We start from the raw sequence: 23,532 nt of genomic DNA on the forward strand, positions 1-23,532 counted from the left end.
TTACCTTGAGTGTTCATATATCACAGTGTACCCCACAAATATGTATGGTTATTAGATAAAGATAAAATTTGGGGCTGGCTCTGTGGCTCAGTGGGTTAATGCCCTGGCCTGAAGCACAGGCATCCCATATGGGTGCCAGTTCCAGACCCTGCTGCTCCACTTCCTGTCCAGCTCTCTGCTATGGCCCAGGAAAGCAGTAGAAGATGGCCCAAGTCCTTGGACCCCTGTATGCATGTGGGAGACCTGGAAGAAGCTCCTAGCTCCTGGCTTCAGATTGGCACATCTCTGGCCGTTGTGGCCATCTGGAGAGTGAACCATCAGATGGGAGAACTTTCTCTCTCTCTCTCTCTTTTTTGCCTCTCCTTTTTCTGTGTAACTCTTTGGAATAAATAAATAAATCTTTAAAAAAAGATAAAGATAAAATTTAAGATTTAAAAAATAGTCTCTTAGGCAGAGAGGAAAAAAAGGGCAATTACAGACAGACAAGACTTTTATAAGAATCAAATGTTTTATAGGATATTTAGTACAGTACCTGAATATAGTAAATTCTTTTTTTTTTTTTTTTTTTTGACAGGCAGAGTGGACAGTGAGAGAGAGACAGAGAGAAAGGTCTTCCTTTTGCCGTTGGTTCACCCTCCAATGGCCGCCGCGGTAGGCGCGCTGCGGCCAGCGCATGGCGCTGATCCGATGGCAGGAGCCAGGTGCTTATCCTGGTCTCCCATGGGGTGCAGGGCCCAAGCACTTGGGCCATCCTCCACTGCACTCCCTGGCCACAGCAGAGAGCTGGCCTGGAAGAGGGGCAACCGAGACAGGATCGGTGCCCCGACCGGGACTAGAACCCGGTGTGCCGGCGCCGCAAGGCGGAGGATTAGCCTAGTGAGGCGCGGCGCCGGCGGTAAATTCTTAATAGTAAGTATTAATAACAGCAGAAATAACAGCAGACAACAGTGGACCAAAGAATCTATGATGCACACTGCTGTATCTTAGTGCTTTGTTCAAAAACACCGACACAAATTCAGCCACTTCATACATTTTGCCTGAATGGTGGAAAAGAGAAGAGCAAGCAAATTGGGATAAAGCAGGAGGAGATGCAGAGAGGAAGAGTTGAAGAGCTAGCGAGGAAAGAGGAAGACCAGAGGAGGACGCAGGCAGGGGGGCCAGGAAACCTAATGAAGCCAATGCCGCTATGCAGGCTGTGATGTGGGAAGACGCGGGAGCCTGGAGAGGGGATGTGACCAGAGACTGTAAGGGGAAGGCCAGGCCTTGAAATCACTAGCGGACTTCCGTTGAACAGAACCATAGCTCCTTGGCGACCCGGAAAAATCAGCCAGCTACCCCTCAACAAAGCTCTGTGAATTCTGACTTGGATTGGCGGAGGGGTTTTAGTTTTAGGGTGAAATGAAGTTTCCACTGCGGTCCTCTTAGACCAGGCCACTAAGATACATTTTCCAGTTCTATGGGCCTTGAAGGCGCCCCAGGCCAACGGCTGCGCGACGTGCCTGCCCTCGAGCGAGCGGGCGCGGGCCTTTGACAGCCGAGGCCGTTCGGGCCTGGAACGCGGCGGGGTGGGGCTTCGCGGACACCCGGCACTGGTCATTCCCAGTCCGGTCTGGACGGAGGGACGACCGGGAAGGGGTGCAAGGGAAAGCGAGAGGGGAGGGTGGGGGAGGGCCGGGGGCCGGGACCGGCCATGGAGCTGTACCTCAGCGCCTGTTCGAAGGCGGCCAACGTCGCCGCCGCCAAGACGGCCGCCAGTAGCCTCGCCGCAGATACCCAGCAGTGCGGAGATGTGAGTGGCCGCAAGCCTGGCGGCGTCGTCCTCTGCAGGGGCCCAAGGCCTACTGGGGCGGGGGCAGGGCTCGCCGCCCAAGTCCACGCTGTGTGTAACCGTCCATCTCCGGCGCGCCCTGGTGGAGCGCACCCGCGGCGCTGGTTCAGGCTGCGCTTGGCTGCAACTGGCTGTGGAGGGGCCTGAGGAGAACTGGGGCCTTGGGAAGTGGGAGGCCTGCAGGGCCTTCCCACTGCGAGCCCTTCCTCTCCGGTTGTGTGCCTGGTTATTCGGTTGCTTGGTTTGGGGTGGGAGTAGGTTGCCATACACTGAGTATACCTCAAAGAGAAGCCAAAACTCTCCAATTGCATCCGACAGGGTGCGCACAAAACCCACTTTCCCGGCGTGGGAGCTGCTCAACTACTGGATCTGCCTCTTGGGGTGAAGCTGCCTGTGATCCCTGGAAGTGACACTGTGTTCTTTACCACAAATATAAGTGAAAAGGTAAACTAAGTTTTAATTTTCTTACGCTAGTTTTCTTCACCTTTTTCTAGTTGCTGTTAAATTCAGAGGCTACAGCACAGTATTGTCTACTAAGTGAATTTGCAGTATCACTGACAGGGAAAAAGTAAATCCACATCCAGGGCAATCGGAAAGATGCATTATAAACTAGTTGCATCTGGTGTGATGTGGCAGAATTATGGAAGAAAATCCAGATTCTTAGTTTCAATTTATAATCTATTGAAGCATAGCAACATTTTTGAGGCAGAAAAATTCATTTATAACTATTTAGTGAGTTTTGATTTACTTAGAAGGATTGAGGTGAAAGGTTATCACTGTTGATAAGGTTATCACTGTCATAACTTACATCAATAGTAACTTGTACTAAACTCTCTTTACAAAGCACTTTATTATTTTGTTTTCAACCTAATCCTGTTTCACACACAAAGGGAAGACAATTTAAATTGAAATGGGTTTATAGGTTGAGCACTTTAATTTCATTTTAATGAAAAAGGCCCTGCTTGTATAAGAAGGAGACTCCATGGTTTAACTCAGCATCTCTTTGGAGGCTTTTCTTCAACCACAGCCTCAATCCTCAAGTTGATGCCTTTTGTACTCACCTGTGCATGCCATGGACCCTGTACTTTTGTCCACCTTTCCCAAAATCCTGTAATACTTTCTTCTCCTCAATGAGTGAATCTGAGCTAATATTCAAGATTCTTTCTGAATTATTGCAACGTTGTTTAAAATTCATGTAGTCCTTGATCTGTATGGTTTTATTCAACACTTAGTCACACTTGACTGGAATCTTTAATTCCCCCAAACCTTTTCATGTTTTTAGTTCTTAATGCTATCCCTACACCCAAACTTCCCAAGCCATTGTCTAAGTATGAAATACTGAAGGAAGTAGGGTATATTTTTGTTCAATGGTTTCTTTGATCAATATTTAAAAAAACTCAAAAAGATAATTCTAAGTGACCTCCACCATTCCAATGTTTGTGATGTCATCAGAAATAAGAGGGCTCTTTGATATCTGATACTTGCTTAATGTTTTAGTCACTTCAGGACGCTATAATATAGTGCCACAGATTGAGTGGCTCAAAGACAGAAATTGGGACCTTCATTGTGGCCTAACAGGTTAATTCGCCATCAGTGACATATGGGTGCTGGTTCAAGTCCTGTCTGCTCCACTTCCCATCCAGCTCCCTGCTAATATGCCTGGGAGAGCAGCAGAGGATGGCTGAACTGCTTGGGCCCCTGAATCCATGTGGCAAGCCTAGGTGAAGCTCCTGGGTCCTGCTTTTGGCTCAGGCCCATTGCAGCCATTTGGGGAGTGAAACAGCGGATGGAGGATCTATATCTCTCTTTCTCTCTCTCTCCCTCTCTCTCTTTCTCTTTGGAACTAATTTTCAAATAAGTAACATAAATCTTTTTTAAAAATGACTGAAATTTATTTATGAGAGTCTAAAATCTGGAGGTCTAACATAAAGGTCACAGCATGGTCAAGTTTTAGTGAGTGCCTTCTGCTAACTTCTCATTGTATCATTGTAACCTCCAAGAGTACTAGAGAGTTCTCTGAGGCCTCTTTTAAGGGTGTTAATGTCATAAGTGGTCTACTCTCATAACCTGTCTCCCAAGGCCCTATCCCTATCTACATGGGAGGACAAAATTGAAACATACAAATTTTGAGGAGACACATTCACTTTACAACTGCTACTTAAACATGATTTCTTAAAGTAAGTTTTGTTCCTGGATTATATACTTAGAATAAGGTCACGAAATATGTCAACTTCACACAAATTGAGCCACATTTACACAAACTAGCTTTACCAAAACATGTTTGCAATTTATTCCATTGCTAGTGATATAATCCTTTCTTAGGGTATAAATTTAGCTCTATCTTTTGTCTCTTCAAATATATTCTATTTGTTGTAATTTTCTCTGATGACCATTAATTCAACTTGCCTATTTCTTAATGATAATGTTTGAAGTAGATGTGTTCACCATGATTTGAGTATTATACAATGCATTCATGCATTGACTTCACATGGTACCTTATAGATATGTACAATTTTTGTATCCATTAAAAGAAATGAATGTATGTTCTCTGAATTATTTATATTAATTACTCCAAAATATATTCACTTCATTATAATTAGGTGTCAGGTCACCCTCCTGAAGTTGACTGTGAGATTCTTCTTTCTGTGAACTACTTGATGAAGTAGTATTTTAATATTATATTTATGTATTTTAATTGAAAATAGATGGGTTACTCTGGCTGTAATAAATGCATTCGTTAAAAGGTGTTATCTATTGACAGGTCAGTAGATCAGTTTTGGTCTGTCACATGCTTGTCACAGTTAAAAAGTTAACATCTCATTGACAGTTAAATGTTGACATCTACAAGATCCAATCCATTTCCAGACTTTGTATGATTAATTGTTTCCATTACAGGAATGATATGAGCTTCCTATCTGAGCTCAGTGAATTCAAGACCTTATCCTCTAGAATTGTTTGCTTTCTTAAGGAAGCATTTGGTTATGAGGGAATCTAGGTTTTCTGAGTTGTTTCTTGGAAGGATTTAAAGTTTGATGTTAAACAAGAGGTCAGAAACTTCTCAAAGAATTATTAAATGCAAAAATATAGATAGTATCCCAGCATGTTTCTCCCACCTACACTTTGACCCATACACAAAGCATCACATCTATCTTATGGGAGCCCTTTTTGGGATCTTTCCCAGCCAGGTTTTATAAGATTCAAGAATTGGACTACAGTTGTAGCTATAGCAAAATTGAACAGAGGTCACAAATTGGTACCTTCAAGAGTGTCTAGATTTATCTATATGTTATATGCTAATATAAATTGAATTATATGTCAATAAACTGGAAAGATGCTCTCTGGATTACCAGATACTCTATATATTCCAGTTGTTTTTCACGTGAGCCAGTTCCTGATTTGACATTGCTTTGGACTGAAATTTATGTTGTTCTGGTCAAGCAAACTTAAAAATGAAAGAATGAAAAATATGAATACAATTTCCAAACTTGCATCCTCCACTTTTTCCTCTTCAGAGCCACCCCACCCCCAGCCATTTCTACTATTGAGTAATTAACTATAAATTCACACCAAAAAATGACTTTGGAGCTGTTTTAATTTGTAAATGAGATTAAATAAATCAGCTGTTTTATGTAAATTAGAACTTGTTGAAACATGACTGTTAGCTGTTTTTTTCCTCTTTTTGTGTTAATGATTATTTCATACAGTTTTATGTGATATTTTATGCTTAAACCTCATTTCATATATATATATTTAAAGTTGTTTCCTTAATATGTTGAACTGTATAATATTAGAATTTAGATTTTCTTATGACTGTGGCCCTCAGAGAGCGTTGGATTTTGTTCATTAGAGATCTCAAGGTAAAATAGCTTTAGCTCAAAATCTTTAACATCTAAATTCTATTTGTTTTTGTTAAAGTTGTTTCCATAAATCACAGTGCTCGATTTTCTGCTGTTTTTCTTCATTTTCGCATGACTAAAATAAATTATAATTAATATCCTTTTGTATTTTCACTCTAGTGCCTTGAGTTGAGAGATGGAAAAGGGAGAATCCTCACTTTGGTTTTACATCTTAAAACAAATTATGTTCGATTCCTTTTATTCTTTTCTTTCTTTCTTGTTTATTTTAGAGCCAGGGGCCAGGGGTTGATGGGGATCACAGGAACCTAATTGAGTATGAGTTTTCAGAATAATTAATTATAGGTGAGAGAAAAGAAGAAGGGAAAGGTATTTAAACTTTCCCAACATAAAATGTCTGTGGCTGGCTTTTTCCTCAGTTCAGATTCTTCTTCCATGTTTTATTTTCAACAAACATTTTGGTTATCTCAGTGGATTTTTAAGAAGTGAAAATGCATTAATTTTATATTTGTAATACTTTTGGATCTGTGTTTGCAGCTTTTTCGACCTTCTTATGGTTTTAACCTGACTGATCCTTATTGCCGACTATTTGAAAACCAATATAAAAGTCTCCATGATCCACATTTAAGAGCATACTATAAACGCAAAGATATCTTGAGAAGATTAAAGAAAGGTGGCTATATCACCAGCAATAATAAAGTGAGTTATTGAAGATTTTGTTTTTGTTTTAAATCAGTGAAAACCTTTAAAACTTTATGATATAAATTTGCTTCTATACCTTACTGGAGGGCCTGCCTAACCTTTAATTTGGTCAGGAGAGGCTGCTTACTTAATGGTCACATCTATAAATTTCTCAGTATTTAGGTCAGGATAAATCAGATAACAGTTGTTTCTAAATGAAACTACTTCTTTTTCTTTGTGGTGCTGGAAGATTATTCACAGGTAATTTTAGGAGGTAAAGGTATATTAATTTTCCCTTGTATCATAGTCCTATTTCTCTGTCTCTAATGTCATTGCATACTTGTCAAGGAGTTTGTTCCATACACATTTTTAAAAACCTAAATAGAACCTAGAAAAATTTAGTTTGTAAAAATCTTATCAGGGTGGAATATTGTCACATTTACAATTGCAGTAATTTAGAATTAATAGGAATTACTATGTCAATAACTCCAGTTGTGTGTACCTAATTTTTTGTTAAGATATGGGTCATCAGGAGAAGCACCTGGCTCCTGCCTTGGGATCAGCGCGGTGCGCCAGCCACAGCATGCCAGCCACGGCTGCCATTGGAGGGTGAACCAACAGCAAAGGAAGACCTTTCTCTCTGTCTCTCTCTCTCTCACTGTCCACTCTGCCTGTCAAAAATTAAAAAAAAAAAAAAGATATGGGTCATATTAAATGATATTTTTCAATAGAAAATATTTTGATTAAAAATGTAGATACTTGTATTATTATTTATACCAAATTTTGTCAAATTGTATGTCTTTACTGTTTTTCCTCTGTAAAGTGTTTGCTATGACTTCTAAATATTTGTATATTTTTGATTTTAGATTGTATGTACCTTGAGGGAATTGAATAAGTACAGGCAATATCTTACCAGTTTAAAATTGGATTTTGAAAGAAACTATATTAGAGAACAAGTAAGTTAAATACGTAAATTTGGTTTCTTTACATATAATTTGGAATAAAGAATTGTTTACATATGAAATTTTTCTTATAATATTGTGGCTTTTAATTACTGTCTAATACTTTTCCAAATAAAAATTTACAGCAGGAAAAAGCAATATTTTGAAATTGCTATATTTGACATAATTCAGTAATTTGTTAGTTAAATCTGTTACTTCCACCTGAGCTAAGACCAATAAGAAGTGTCTAGTGTAGTAGCAAGATTCTTAAACTAGAACCCAAAACAGTTTACACAGTGTGAATAGTCATTGCTTCTTCTGATAATTCAAAGAACAGGAACATGGTGTGTTTGTACTCCCACCCATACATTTGTATTCATGAAGTAAAAAATGCTGTTAAAGTTGAGGTGGAGAGACTGACTGTAGAGGGAATGGTTATAGATAATGACTTCTTTCCAAGTTCTGACTGAAAGTTGTGTGTGTTTGCAAAGTTATATTGTATTTTAAAGATTTTATTTATTTAAATAGCAGAGTAACAGAGATAGAAACAGAGACAGAGACAGACAGATATCTTCCATGTACTGGATATGTGGTTCTCCATATGGGTAGCAGAAGCCCAAGTGCTTGGGCTGTCTTCCCTTGTCTTCTCAATCAGCTTAACAGGAAGCTGGAAGTACACTCTGATTAAAAAAAAAAATGCTGGAATTGGAAGGGGTGTAGGGGGGAATAAAACCGCTTTGCTACTATGTTGGCCCTAAATTCATATTTTAGGGTTAAAAGTACTGAGCCAAACTGACAAAGTGGTGTGTGTGTGTGTGTGTGTGTTTACAAAGGTATGTTCTGTGATTGAGAATTGAATAAACACTAGAAACTTTCTTATGCTTTTAAGAATTCAATTTTATTCCACTTACCTTCTCTGTACCTAGGTTTTTCTTCTATTTCTGCTAGATTTTCATTTTTTTAGTAATAGGTACACAGATAAAATTAAATGATTATGTTTTATTTTCAGAAAGATAAATAATTATTTTGATTCAGTTACAATGTCTCTAATGGCTTCATAATAGATTTAAATGCAGTTAAGCAGAATTAAGCATATCTAAAATATAGGAATGTTGATGGTTTTTAATTTCTAAGAAATGTAAACAAATAATATATTTGTAATACTTTTTGAAATAGAAAATGCTTGCAAAACAGTTACATAAACTACAAGAAAGTCAAATCCCTGGATGTTCTGGTATTACACACTTCCAAAATTGGTTGTTACAAGAAGGCCCCCAATCTGTTAAGGACCGGGAGCGTTCAATAAGGCACAGGTAAGAGTTAAATTATTGCATAATTCGTATATTGTGGACTCAGACTGTAAAAATACACAGGGAAGAATTGAAGGCAGGACTCTCTTTTTACAGTAGTAGATATTTAATTCCCCTATAGCCCTCAGTGTGGAGAGGAAGGAAGGGATAGCAAGAAGTACAAAAATTGGGAACCTTGGCACCAAGTCTGTGAGGGGGAATTTCTACCAGAGATGACAGCATTGCTGAGAGGTGAGCCAAACATATTTTTAAAGATTTATTTATATATTTATTTATTTGAAAGGTAGAATTAGAGAGAGAGAGACAGATCTTCTATCTGCTGGTTTACTTCCCAGATTGCCGCAACAGCCAGGGCTGGGTCAGGGCAAAGCTAGTAGCCAGGAACTTCCTCTGGATATCCTATGTGGGTACAGGAGCCCAAGGAATTGGACTGTCTTCCACTGCTTTCCCAGGTGCATTAGTAGGGAGCTCTATCAGAAGTTGAGCAGTTGATACTTAAACTGATGCCCATATGTGATGCCAACATTGGAGGCAGCTGCTAAACCCGCTGCACCACACACCCTAAAATCTTTAGTAGGAGAGGGAAGGAGAGTGTTTTAGCACATGTCTTGAGCAGTATCAACTTTTTATGATTCATTTTTGAAGATGGACAACATTAAGTTTGAAGAAGTTAGCACAAAGTCAAGAAACAAAAAAAAGTTTATTATGGCTTTATCTCAAGCCACAATAAACCTATAGTATCTCTAAAAATATGTGTAAACTCATTCCGATACTACCACTCAATGTTTACCATTCCATTGTGAAGCCCACTTTAGGAAATAATGGGATATTGCAGTTCTCTTTCCTTCCACAGTAATAAGAGATTTGACTGCATTGTCTGCCTTATGTTCCATGGTTTCATTTTAAAATAGTGCCATAAGACAGTGATGTACCAGGAACCTGGACAATAGATGAGAGATGTTTTAAGGACTTGGAATATACGTGGGGTTCAGTACTTCATTTTTGTCTTAGGATAATCAAATTTACTGTTTCTTTTGTCATATTTGAAGCCACTGCTTCAGTTATATTAGCCTTCTCTACAAATGCATATTCCTAAGATTATTAATGCTTACTATGCAAAATGACTTCAATCAGTTTATCCCAAGTCTTACCATTATGTTGGCATGCTAACAGATAGTTGACATAGCAGGAAGACTTTACAATGAGTAAAACAGTGTGGCTCAGATTCCTCAAAGTTCTTGAACATTACTGCAAAATTTCTGTAGAAAAATTTCTGATAGAAAAACTGCAATATTTCTGTTCAAGAAATAAAAATTAAGCAAGGTGATAGTTTGAGAATATTTCAGCAGCTGATGCCATCACAAAGGAAACACCCATTTCATTTTCAATGATATTTGCATTCTTACTCAGATACTTGGATATGATAAGTAGGGAACTGGAACAACGTGAGCGCACAGCAGAAGAGCAACGCCTGCTTCGGATGGATAGAGAAGAAAGACAACAGCGGGAACATACAAGAAGAAAATTAAGTCTTCGAAGAAAAATTGAAGAGGTGCGAGATAATTATGATGAGAGGAAATTTGTGTACAGTTTTCCACTTCCACATAATTTTAACTTTGTCATACGTTTTGAAGTCATAATATACTTACATAAGTTGTTGAGTAGAATAACAAGGCAGATACCACAAACTATATATGAGCCAACTTTTGCCCTTAAAGAGTAGTTTTGAGAAATTTACTAATTGTTATTTAGCTCCTTTATAAGGAAAATGAAGTTTTATTTGGCTTAGCAAAAAATAATTCCTAATAGAAGTTCAGTAACAAAAGATCATTCTACAGCCAGTATATGGCTTTCATTATGTTTGACCTGACTTCTGTTAGGCTTTTGTCTAATTTGTCTGTTTAGTCGCAAAATACAAAGGTATTATTATGAAGGGAATAATGATTATAGTAACGTCCTGTCTAGGAATGGAAGATAAAAGAGATGCTGCTTCTGACACGAATTGAAGAAGATGTTAAAAGGGAGCAGAGGATAGAAGAACAACGACGAAAAACCAGAGAAGAGAGTGACAGGAAGGTAGAGTGAGCTTTTTCTGATAACTTCGCAATTTGAAGGAGTAGCTTTTGCTAGTTTGGTTTTTCAAAGTAAGAGCACTTGTGCGATGACTATGGACCATTTATTCTAAGTGATATTCATTATACAAACCTGAAATTATGAACATTTTGACAATTTTTTCCTGAAATACCTTAATAACACCTATGTTATTGCATATAATTACTTTGGCTTTATCAACACACCATAAACTGTTATTTCTATAAAAATTAAATAGCTAATTAAGTTTTCCTTAGAACCAGAAATTCTTGGCAAAAGTTCTTAATTTCCCAACAAATTTATTTCTGTAAACTTTTTATTAACAATAATTGTACATATTTGTGGATTACAATGTGGTGTTTCAATATAAGTATACAAGGTATACTGATCAAAACAGAATAATCAACAGTTTTTATTTTTTGACATTACCTTTTTATTGGAAGCCTGGAGGTTCTTCTTCCATTTGTTCATACATTACATAATTTTTTTTGACAGGCAGATTTAGACAGTGAGAGAGACAGAGAGAAAGGTCTTCCTTTTCTGTTGGTTCACCCCCCCAAATGGCTGCTACGGCCGGTGCACTGCACCGATCCGAAGCCAGGAGCCAAGTGCCTCCTCCTGGACATATTTTTTGAACTACAATCTCCCCATTAGGCTGTGTTACATTAAACACTTATTCCTTCAATCTCATTCTGATTTGTTACCCATTATCCAAAATTCCTCTATCCTGTACCACATACAAACCTCCCAGCCTCTAGTAATCACCATGCCATGTTAAGTTTTTTGTTAAGTTGTTTGTCAGGGAAAACATTTGGTGTATGTCTTTGTCTGGCTTCTTTCACTTAATAGGACATCTTCCAATTTCATTCATTTTGCTACAGATGATAAGATTTCATCCTTTTTTGTATAAATAATATTCCTTATGTATATATACCACATTTCTTTACCCATTCATTAGGTGGCAGACAACTTGGTTGATTTTAAATCTTGACAATTATTAATAATGCTGTTAAATATGGTGGAACAAGTATCTTTTTGATGCTATGATTTCATATATTTTGGATATATACCCACTAGTGGGATTGCAGATACCTATTACAGTTCTGTTTCTAGTTTTTCAAGATGTCTCCATACTATTTTCAATAGTGGCTGCTCTAATTTACATTCCCAGCAACAGTGTGTATGAATTCCCCTTTCTCCATTTCCTTGCCCTATTTGTTGCTTCTGTTGTTGATGATAGCTGTAAAAACAGCCAGAGGGTGGTATCTCTTTCTGTTTTTGTTTTGCATTTACTTGATGTCTAGTGATATAGAGAATTTTTTTATCTATTTGTTTCCCATTTATATTTATTCTTGAGAAGAATTGGAGTTAGTTCTTTAAATGTCTGGTAGAATTCAGCAGTAAATCTGTCTGGTCCTGGGCTTTTCTTTGTTGGGAGGGCCTTTTTTACTGATTCAATTTCTATCTTGGTTATAGGTCTGTTTAGGTTTTCTGTGTCTCATTGGTTCAATTTAGGTAGGTTGTAGATGTCCAGGAATCTATCCATTTCTGATAGATTTCCCTGTTTGCTGGCATACAACTCTTTGTAGTAATTCCTGATGACTATTTTTATTTCTGTGGTGTCTGTTGTTACATTTCCTTTTTCATCTCTAATTTTATTGATTTGGGTCTTCTCTCGCCTTTTTTTGGTTCTGGCCGTGGGTTTGTCATGAATTGCCTTGACTGTGTTGAGGAACGTTCCTTCTATTATCACTTTGCTTAGAGTTTTCATCATGAAAGGCTGTTGTATTTTATCAAATGTTTTCTCTGCATCTATTGAGATAATCATATTATTTTTTTCTTCTGCAATTTGTTACTGTAGTATATCACATTGATTGATTTGTGAATGTTGAACCATCCTGCATACTAGGGATAAATCCCACTTGGTCTGGGTGGATGATCTTTCTGATGTGTTGTTGGATTCTGTTGGATAGAATTTTGTTGAGGATTTTTGCACCTATGTTAATCAGGGAAATTGGTCGGTAATTCTCTTTCTCTGTTGCATCTTTTTCAGGTTTAGCAATTAAAGTGATGCTGGCTTCGTAGAAAAAAATTGTGAGGATTCCCCTTTTTTCAATTGTTTTTAATATCTTGAGAAGAATTGGAGTTAGTTCTTCTTTAAATGTTTGGTAGAATTTAGCAGTGAATTCATGTGGTCCTGGGCGCTTATTTTTATTCTTTTAAAAAATTTTCTATTCAGATAATTTGCTTATTTCTTGCCATGATTGTTTTTGAACTATTGAGTTTTTTGAGTTCCTGACGTATTCTGTATATTAATCCATTGTCCAATAAGTCACTTGCAGATCTTTTCTCCTGCTCTATTCACTTTATTGCTTCTTTTGTTGTGTAAAAGTTTCTGAGTGTGATATAATCCCATTTGACTACTTCTGCTTTTGTAACCTGTGCATTTTATATTTTATCCAAGAAGTCATAGCCTACAAAAATGTCTTGAAGTGTTTTCCTGTGTTTTGTTCTAGAAATTTTATATTTTCAAGTATTACATTTAAGATTTTTATCCACCTTTGTTGATATTTTAATATGGTAAGAGGACGGGATCTAAATTCATTCTAACTATATATGTCCAATTTTCTCAGCCCTATTGATTTGAAAGAGCTACCCTTTCTCCAATTTATGTCCTTGACACTTTTGTCAGAAAATAGCTTGTTGTATATATGGATTAATTTCCAGGGCTTTCTGTTTCTTTTATTTAGATTTATATGTCAGTTTTTATACTAGCTCCATGCTGTTTAATTACTATAGCTTTGTTGTATACTTTGAAGTTCAATTTGTTTTTGTTCAGGCTTACTTTGTCTATTTTGTTTTTTTGTGAATCCATGTGAATTTCAGAATTGTTCTAATTTTGTAAAATATCATTGGCGTTTTGATAGGGATTACATTATATCTATAATTGCTTTAGGTAGTATGTACATTTTAATTATATTAATTCTTCCAACCAATGGATGAGGAATATCTTTCCAATTTTTGTGTGTTTGATAGTTTTTTCATCCATGTTTTATAGTGTTTATTATAGAAATTTTTCACCTCTTTCCTTCAATTTATTCCTAAATATTTCAAATTTTGTAATTACTATGAAAGGAATTTCTTTCTTGATTTCCCTCTCAGTAAGATCATTTTTGTATAAAAATACTATTTTTAAATATTGATTTTTGCATTCTGCAACTTTACTGAATTTGTTTATCAATCTTTTATCTTTTTTATAGTGTTTAGGTTTTTAAATATGCAAAACCATGATATCTGAAAGCATCGATATTTTGACTTTACAATTTTGATACCCTTTATTTCTTCCTAATTTTTCTTGCTAATATCTCCCAGTACTGTATTGAATAAAAGCAAAGGTAGTGAATATCCTGTTTTGTTCCAGATCTCAATAGAACATGGTATTGATGATAACTGTTGGTTTGTCATAGATATGTTTTATAATTTTAAGGTTTATCCTGTCTATATGCACTTTGTAGACAATTTTTATCATGAAAAGATGTTGAATCTTATCAAATTATTTTTCTGCATCTATTGATATGATCATATGGTTTTATTCTTCATTCTGCTGTTGTGATTTATGATGTTCATTGATGTTCATTGAGCCACCCTTGGATAAAATCCTACTTGTTCATTATGTATCATCTTTTTGATGTAGTATTGGATTCAGCTTGGTAATATGTTGAGAATTTTTTGCATCTTTGTTCATCAAAGATATTGATCTGTAGTGTCTTTGTTTTTGTGGTGTCTCTGGTTTTGATATGAGAGTAATGCTGTCCTCATGAAAAGTTTGGCAGAATTCTACACTTCTTAATAATTTGGGATAGTGTGAGAAGTAAGGGAATTAGTTCTCTTTTAAATGTGTTAAGTAGAATTCAGTTGTAATGTCATTAGGCCCTGGACTTTACTTTGATTGGATAGTTTTAATTACTGCTTCAATTATTACTTTGACAGGTCTGTTTAGATTTAATCTTGGTAGATTATATGTATTCAGGAATTTATCCATTATTTCAAGATTTTCCAATTTATGAAATATGTATTGGTTTATAATAGGATCCTAATGATCCTTTGTATTTCTGTGGTATAAATTGTAATGCTTCCTTTTCACCTCTAATTTTGTTTTTTTTTTTTCTCTTTGCTTCTTTGTTAGTATAGCTAAAGGTTTAGCTGTTTTGTTTTTAATAAACCTTTTTTTTAAATTTTGTTGCTCTTTTGTATTTTTTAATTTATTTTGAATTTTATTTATTTATGCTCTGATTCTTACTATTTCTCACTTTCTGTTAATATGGAGTTGGGTTCTTTCTTTTCTAAGTACTTGAGATGCATAATTAAATTTTTTCCTGAGATTTTTCTATTTTTTTCATGTAGACAATGATTACTATAAATTCCCCTCTTAATAGTGCTTTTTCTTTATTGTATAGGTTTTGATATGTTGTATTTTCATTTTCACTTGTTTTAATAAATTTATGACTTTTGAAATTTCTTCAATGATCTATTTAGTAGCATTTTTTTCTATTTCAATTTCCACATATTATAAATTTTCTATTCTTTTTGTTGCTGATTTCTAATTTTCTTTATTGTTTGAGAAGATATATTGTATTTTTTCAAAATTTACTGAGATTTCATTTTGTCATAATATATGGTCAGAAAAGAAAATATTGTATGTGCTGATGAGAAGAATGTATATTCTGTAATAGTTGGGTGAAATGTTCTATAAATGTTAGGTTCACTTTCTCTGTAATATAGTTCAATTCTGATGTATATTTGTTGATTTCTCTCTGGATAATGTGACCATTGATGACAGTCAGGTGCTGAAATTCCCCAATATTATAAATTGGAGTCTCTCCTTTTAAGTCTAATATTTGCTTTATATATTGGGGTGGTTTTGTGTTGGTTGCATATATATTTATGTTTGTTATATCTTCTTGCTGAATTCTGTTATCAATATGTAATAGCCCTCTTTTTCTCCTTTTACAGTTTTTGATTTAAAATCTATTTTATCAATAAAGCATAGCTATTTCAACTTGTTTGTAGTTTCCAGTTGCATTGTATATTTTGTTCTAACTGTTCATTTCAGTGTATATGTTTCTCTACCTATGAAGTGAGTTTCTTATATGCAGTATACTGTTGAATCATGTTTTCCTTTTAACCAGTTGATCAACTCATGTTTTTGACTGATTAATTTATATGTAATCAAGGTTAAAACTGGCAGATAATAATTAATTCCTGTCAACTTGTTGCTTACTGATTGTCGAGTATTCACTGCCTCTCTTAATATATATTTTTGTGTTTTGGGGGCTCTTTATCATGATATGGTTAGATTCTATTTCCCTTTGTGTATTTGCTCTGTTAGTGAGTTTGTTTTTGGTTTTTTTTTTTTTTTTTTTTTTTTTTTTTTTTTTTTTTTTTGCTATGTGTTTTAGTAATGGTTTTTACAACTTTTTTACTTCTCATGTAGAATTCTCTTTAGGATTTCTAGTGAAGCTGCTATGGTAAATGATGAACTCTCTATTTGTGTTTTCTGAGAAAGATAATATTCTTGGCTAGTTTTTTTTTAAAACTCACTATTAGGAATTTCTCTCATCCTTAGGTTTTGAAAACTTGACTACAGTATGCGTTGCGAAAGTCTTACTTGATTGAATCTAGTTGAGGTCCTTTAAAGCACCTGCAAATGGATGTCCATATCTCTTTTAAGACTCGGGAAGTTTTCATCTATTATTTCATTAAGTCTGTTCACAGTTCCTTTTTCCTCTCTTCTCCTTCAGGTATCCTAATAATGTGAATATATGTTCGCTTGATCATATCCTGTATTTCTTGTATTTCTTCAATTATAGTGTCTTTAGTTTAAAAACTTTTATTGCTTCTTTTTAAGATTTATTTATTTCAAAGTCAGAGTTACAAAAAAGGTGAGACAGAAGCAGAGAGATATCTTCTACAGGTTGACTCCCCAGGTGGTCTCAATGGGCAGGGCTGGACCAGGCCCAAGCCAGGATCCAAGAGCTTCATCTGAGTCTCTCATGTGGGTGCAGGGGCTCAAGGATTTGTGCCACCTTCCACTGATGTTCCAGGCACATTAGCAGGAGCTTGATCAGAAGTGGAGCAGCCAGGACTCAAACTGGCAGTCATATGGGAAACCAGCACTACAAGTGGCAGCTTTACCTACTATGCCACAGCACTGACCCCCAAAAGTGTTCTTAAGATCAGAAATTCTTTCTCCCATTTGGTCTATCCTGTTGTTTGAGCTTTCAATTGTACTTTTTTTTTTTTCCTTTGACAGGCAGTTAAACAGTGAGAGAGAGAGAGAGACAGAGAGAGAAAATCTGTTGGTTCACCCCCCCAAATGGCTACTATGGTTGGTGTGCTTCACCGATCCAAAGCCAGGAGCCAGATGCTTCCTCTTGGTCTCCCATGTGGGTGCAGGGCCCAAGCACTTGGGCCATCCTCCACTGCCTTCCCAGGCCACAGCAGAGAGCTGGACTGGAAGAGGAGCAACCGGGATAGAATCCGGTGCCCCAACCGGGACTAGAACCCGAGGTGCGGGCACCGCAGGCAGAGGATTAGCCTAGTAAACCATGGCACCAGCCTTCAATTGTACTTTATATCTTATCATTGGCATTTTCAACTCCAAAATGTGTGCTTGATACTTTTTTTAAAATTTTTATTTATTTATTTATTTATTTATTTGTGGACAGGCAGAGTGGATAGTGAGAGAGAGAGAGAGACAGAGAGAAAGGTCTTCCTTTTTGCCATTGGTTCACCCTCCAACGGCTGCTGCGGCCGGCGCATCACACTGATCCGAAGCCAGGAGCCAGGTGCTTCTCCTGGTCTCTGATGCGGGTGCAGGGCCCAAGGATTTGGGCCATCCTCCACAGCCTTCCCGGGCCATAGCAGAGAGCTGGCCTGGAAGAGGGACAACCGGGATAGAATCTGGTGTGCAGGCGCCGCAAGGTGGAGGATTAGCCTGTTGAGCCACGGCGCCAGCCTTTTTTTTTTTTTTTTTTTAACTTTCATTTAATGAATATAAATTTCCAAAGTACAGTTTATGGATTACAATGGCTTCCCCCGCCCCATAACTTCCCTCCCACCTGCAACCCTCCCATTTACCGCTCCCTCTTCCCTTCCATTCACATCAAGATTAATTTTCAATTCTCTTTATATACAGATGATCAGTTTAGTATATATTAAGTAAAGATTTCAACAGTTTGCCCCCACATAGCAACACAAAGTGAAAAAATACTGTTGGAGTACTAGTTATAGCATTAAATAACAGTGTGCAGCACATTAAAGACAGAGATCCTACATGATATTTTTAAAAAATTAATTAATTTTCTATGCAATTTCCAATTTAACACCAGTTTTTTTTTTCATTTTCAATTATCTTTATATACAGAACATCGATTCAGTATATACTAAGTAAAGATTTCATCAGTTTGCACCCACACAGAAACACAAAGTGTAAAAGTACTGTTTTAGTACTAGTCATAGCATCATTTCACATTAGACAACACATTAAGGACCAATCCCACATGAGATGTAAGTACACAGTGACTCCTGTTGTTGACTTAACAATTTGACACTCTTGTTTATGGCATCAGTAATCTCCCTAGGCTCTTGTCATGAGTTGCCAAGGCTATGGAAGCCTTTAGGGTTCGCCAACTTTGATCTTATTCCGATAGGGTCATAGTCAAAGTGGAAGTTCTCTCCTCCCTTCAGAGAAAGGTACCTCCTTCCTTGATGGCCCCGTTCTTTCCACTGGGATCTCACTTGCAGAGATCTTTCATTTAGGTCTTCTTCTTCTTCTTTTTTTTTTTTCCAGAGTGTCTTGGCTTTCCATGCCTAAAATACTCTCATGGGCTCTTGAGCCAGATCCGAATGCCTTAAGGGCTGATTCTGAGGCCAAAATGCTATTTAGAACATCTGCCATTCTATGAGTCTGCTGTGTATCCTGCTTCCCATGTTGGATTGTTCTCTCCCTTTTTGATTCTATCAGTTAGTATTAGCAGACACTAGTCTTGTTTGTGTGATCCCTTTGACTCTTAGACCTATCAGTGTGATCAATTGTGAACTGAAATTGATCACTTGGACTAGTGAGATGGCATTGATACATGCCACCTTGATGGGATTGAATTGGAATCCCCTGGCACGTTTCTAACTCCACCATTTGGGGCAAGTCCAATTGAGCATGTCCCAAATTGTACATCTCCTCCCTCTCTTTTTCCCACTCTTATATTTAACAGAGATCACTTTTCAGTTAAGTTTCAACACCTAAGAATAATCGTGTGTTAATTACAGAATTCAACCACTAGTACTAGAACAACAACAACAACAAAAATACTAAAAAGGATAAAGTATTACATTGTGCATCAAGACAAGAGCTGATCAGGTCATTGTTTCTTATAGTGTCTATTTCACTTCAACAGGTTTCCCCTTTGGTGTTCAGTTAGTTGTCACTGATCAGGGAGAACATATGATATTTGTCCCTTTGGGACTGGCTTAATTCACTGAACATAATGTTTTCCAGATTGCTCCATCTTGTTGCAAATGACCGGGTTTCATTGTTTTTTACTGCTGTATAGTATTCTATAGAGTACATGTCCCATAATTTCTTTGTCCAGTCTACTGTTGATGGGCATTTGGGTTGGTTCCAGGTCTTAGCTATTGTGAATTGAGCTGCAATAAACATTAATGTACAGATGGCTTTTTTGTTTGCCAAATTAATTTCCTTTGGGTAAATCCCAAGGAGTGGGATGGCTGGGTTGTATGGTAGGGTTATATTCAGGTTTATGAGGACTCTCCAGACTGACTTCCATAGTGGCTTAACCAGTTTGCATTCCCACCAACAGTGGGTTGGTGTCCCTTTCTCCCCACATCCTCTCCAGCATTTGTTGTTGGTAGATTTCTGAATGTCAGCCATTATCACCGGGGTGTGGTGGAACCTCATTGTGGTTTTGATTTGCATTTCCCTGATTGCTAGTGATCTTGAACATTTTTTCATGTGCCTGTTGGCCATTTGGATTTCCTCTTTCGAAAAATGTCTATTGAGGTCCTTGGACCATCTCTTAAGTGGGTTGTTTGTTTTGTTGTTGTGGAGTTTCTTGGTCTCTTTGAAGATTCTGGTTATCAACCCTTTATCTGTAGCATAGTTTGCAAATATTTTTTCCCATTCTGTCGGTTGCCTCTTGACTCTCCTGACTGTTTCTTTTGCAGTACAGAAACTTCTCAATTTGATGCTATCCCAATAGTTAATTTTGGTTTTGACTGCCTGCACCTCCAGGGTCTTTTCTAGGAAGTCTTTGCCGGTGCCATTATTACTTTTTTTCAAAAATTTTATTACTATATGCCTTGCTGAAATTCTCTTTGTTTTCTCTTCATTGTTTTTTGGGGGCTTCCCGGGCCTGTAAGTTTATGATTACCATCATATTTGGAGCATTTTAGTCATTATTATCAGGTATTCTTTTTATCCCTATCATTTCTGCAAATATTAGGTAGTTTTGTATCTCACTGAAGTTCTTTTCATTTTTTCCTTGCAGTGTTTACTTTTGAATGGTTTCTATTGTTGAATTTATGTTGATAAATCTCTTCTGCAATGTCTACTCTGCTATTAATGTAGCCATTGTATTATTAATTCCATATAACAGAAAATTGGTTTTGGTTCTTTTTGTATCTACCTTTCTTATTTTGTAAATATGTATAATGTATTTGTGTTAATTGCATTAATGGCTTGTGTTTAATTTTTGCAATTCACAGGTAGTTTTTGATATAGTTACTTTTTATTTTACTTTATGTAAGGTTTATTCATTTATTTGAAAAGTAGAGTTCAGGGAGGCAGAGTCAGAGAGAGAGAGAGAGAGAGAGAGAGAGAGGTCTTCCATGCTCTGGTTCACGCCCCGATTAGATGCAATGGCCAGAGCTGAGATCAGAAGCCAGAATCAAGGAGCTTCTTCCAGGTCTCCCACATGGGCACAGGGGTTCAAGGACTTGGGCCATCTTCCACTGCTCTTCCAGGTCACAGTAGAAAGCTTTATTTGAAGTGGAGTAGCCGGGACTTGAACCGGTACCCAAATGGGATGCTGACACTGCAGGCAGCAGCCTTACCTGTTATGCCACAGTGCTGGCCCTGAGTTTCTCCTTTTTTTATGGGTCCTATTTCTTTACCTGCCTGTTAATCTTTGATTGGAAGCAAGATGTTATGAATTTTACTTTGTGTACCAGGTATATTTATATTTATATTTTTAGAAATACTTATTAGCTTCGTTCTTGAATGTTAGCAATTTATTTGGAAGCATTTTCATCATACAGGTCTTCCTTCTTTAATATTTTTTTTAGAATTGGAGCCATGTTTAATGTGAGACTAGTTATTTCCTACAACTGAATTAAAACTTAGTTTCATATTCTCTCTGATAGCATGTGGCTCACGATTCTTTGCAGTGTGACAGTGAGAATAGACATGATTTCCATCCCTAGTCCCTAGGTAGGTACTAAGCACTGTTCTCTCTAATCTTTCAGAATGGTTCTTTCCATGAACTCAGATGTTTTCTTTACATGCATGTACTAACTATTTTCTTGCTGAATATTCCATAGAATCCAACCCCCAGAAGATCTCTGAATTTCCTCCTCTATGAAGTTATTTCCTTTCTGGTATATGCAGGGTCATATCAGTTCAGGGATTCACCAAGAGGTCACATTCACATAGTAAGCCAAAGTGACTTTTGGTTGCGCCCTCAAGAATCTTCTATTAAAGATGACTGGGAAACTACTTAAACTCACCAGGATAGATATGAAAAAGAACCCTATCTGATCAGAACCTGAACCAGATCCCTGAAGGTGAGAAGTGAGGTAAAATATGTCTGAGTGTTAAATATATTAATTATTTTTTATGACAAAAGAATATCCCATACTATGCTCTAATTTTTGTTCTCATTATAACTTCACAAGACACAAGAGAAATCACTGTTCATTTCCAATATGCTGCTATATTTTAAATATTTGTTTTGGATTTATAAATGGCCAGTTGATGTTAACGATCATGTTTTCTTTAATATTTTAGAAGCAAGCCCTTCTAGAGAAAAAAATGGCTTATCATTTACAAAAAATGCAAGAAACTGGTTTTAAAGAAGAAGATACAGGGAAAAGTACATTTGAATATAGAGGACAAGATGGAACACTTGGTGAATGTAAGAATAGTAAAAGATAATGTCGCTAAATAGGAAATGCTTATCTGTATAGAAATTTCTTTGTAACATTCAGAGTACATGCCAAACATTGTTCTAGCCTTTTCCACATTACAGCCCAAGTTCAAAAGTAGATATATATGTAAAAATTATAGTTAACTAAAACAATCTTATTAGCTTACAGACAAGCTTGCTTGCCTTACAGTTCACTATACTTAAAATAATCTATTTTTTCTACTGAAAGTGTAAAATCTCTCAGGTAATATAATTGCTATTATATACCAACATAATATTTTACTGCATTAGAAAAAAATAGTTTTGGGAATGGACATTTGGGTTAGAGGTTAAATTGCTAGTTGGAACACCCATATTCCATATCAGAGTACCTGGATTCAAGTCCTAGCTCTGCTCCCAAGTCTAGCTTCCTATGTAATGCACACCTTGGGAGACAGCAGGTGATAGTTCAAGTAGTTGGATCCTTGTCACCCACATGGGAGACCTGACTCCCAGCTTTGGACAAGGCTTTGGTCAAGGCTGCTATTTGGGAAGTGAATCATTGGATTGGAGCTCTCTCTGTCTGTCTTTCCACCCTCCTCCTCCCCTCTCTGAAATAAATAAATTTTTAGAAAGAATAAATATTGTGAAGTGATTATCACAATTAAGCTAATTAACATATTCATCATCTTAGTTACATGTTGTATTTTTTCAGAAAACTTAAGATTTACTTTTCTAAGCACATTTCAGATGTGCAATAAATTACTAACTGAAGTGACCATGCTGTACATTAGACTCTCAGAACTTGCTCATTTTATAACTGAATCTGTGTGCCTTTTGACTAATTTATCCTCATTCTTCCACTCCCCTACCTCTGTTTAAGCATCATTCTACTCTCTGCTTTTCAAAACATTGTATTGTATGCCTCAAAAATATATAATTTTTATCTGTCATTTATTCTTACATAAACCTGGAAAAAATAAAACACTGTTTCTTCAATCAAAAAATCCAGACAATTCTAAAATAAGTAAATACTTCCAATATGTCACCATCATATAAATTACTTATCATTGCATTATATATATTTTAAAATGTAACTTCAATAATATGAAATACTTGTAAGGCAACCATTATCAAATAAGGGCAATGAAGTCCCTGATATTCATTTATTGCTTCTAGTTAATATTAATAATTGTTAATATTGATTAATATTGTTGCTAGAGTAAAAAAATATTGATTAATATTAACCAAGTCTGTTAAAGGGAATCTCCCTCAGATTTCTTCTAATACGTATTTGTAATTGGTTTTGTTGATTTTTCAGTAAACATAAAGTTATAATGAGAATCTATTAAGTACATAAGTTGTTAGATAACATTGTCATCTTCCACCAAGCTTAAAACCTCTGGGGATGGGAGAAGGAGAGCAAGAGCAAGAGCAAGAACGAGAGCGAGAATGAGAGGGAGAGAGAGAGAAACATTAGAAGAATCACATCCAGTAGTCTATGAATTGGGAGGCATTGCTCTAACATTTTACAACTCTAAAGAAAACTCTTTACCGCACAGACAGGATCTTTTGCTAACCTATATTTAGGAAAAGAAATTCTAATTGCCTTTATCACAAAGGGTA

General features: G+C 36.4%; 1 protein-coding gene across 1 annotated transcript in view; it reads left to right on the top strand.

The window, feature by feature from the left end:
* The first annotated feature begins 1,690 nt into the window (after positions 1-1,690).
* Positions 1,691-23,532, top strand: part of FSIP2 (fibrous sheath interacting protein 2) — a 110,079-nt gene continuing 88,237 nt past the window's right edge. Inside the window, exons 1-8 of the mRNA XM_062196542.1 lie at positions 1,691-1,789; positions 2,147-2,272; positions 6,220-6,381; positions 7,230-7,319; positions 8,481-8,617; positions 10,025-10,166; positions 10,580-10,690; positions 21,789-21,909. Of these exons, the coding sequence (XP_062052526.1) occupies positions 1,691-1,789; positions 2,147-2,272; positions 6,220-6,381; positions 7,230-7,319; positions 8,481-8,617; positions 10,025-10,166; positions 10,580-10,690; positions 21,789-21,909 (988 nt within the window). The remainder of the gene's footprint in view (positions 1,790-2,146; positions 2,273-6,219; positions 6,382-7,229; positions 7,320-8,480; positions 8,618-10,024; positions 10,167-10,579; positions 10,691-21,788; positions 21,910-23,532) is intronic.

The sequence above is a fragment of the Lepus europaeus genome, chromosome 1 (assembly GCF_033115175.1).
Source record: "Lepus europaeus isolate LE1 chromosome 1, mLepTim1.pri, whole genome shotgun sequence".
NCBI classification, from domain to species: domain Eukaryota; kingdom Metazoa; phylum Chordata; class Mammalia; order Lagomorpha; family Leporidae; genus Lepus; species Lepus europaeus.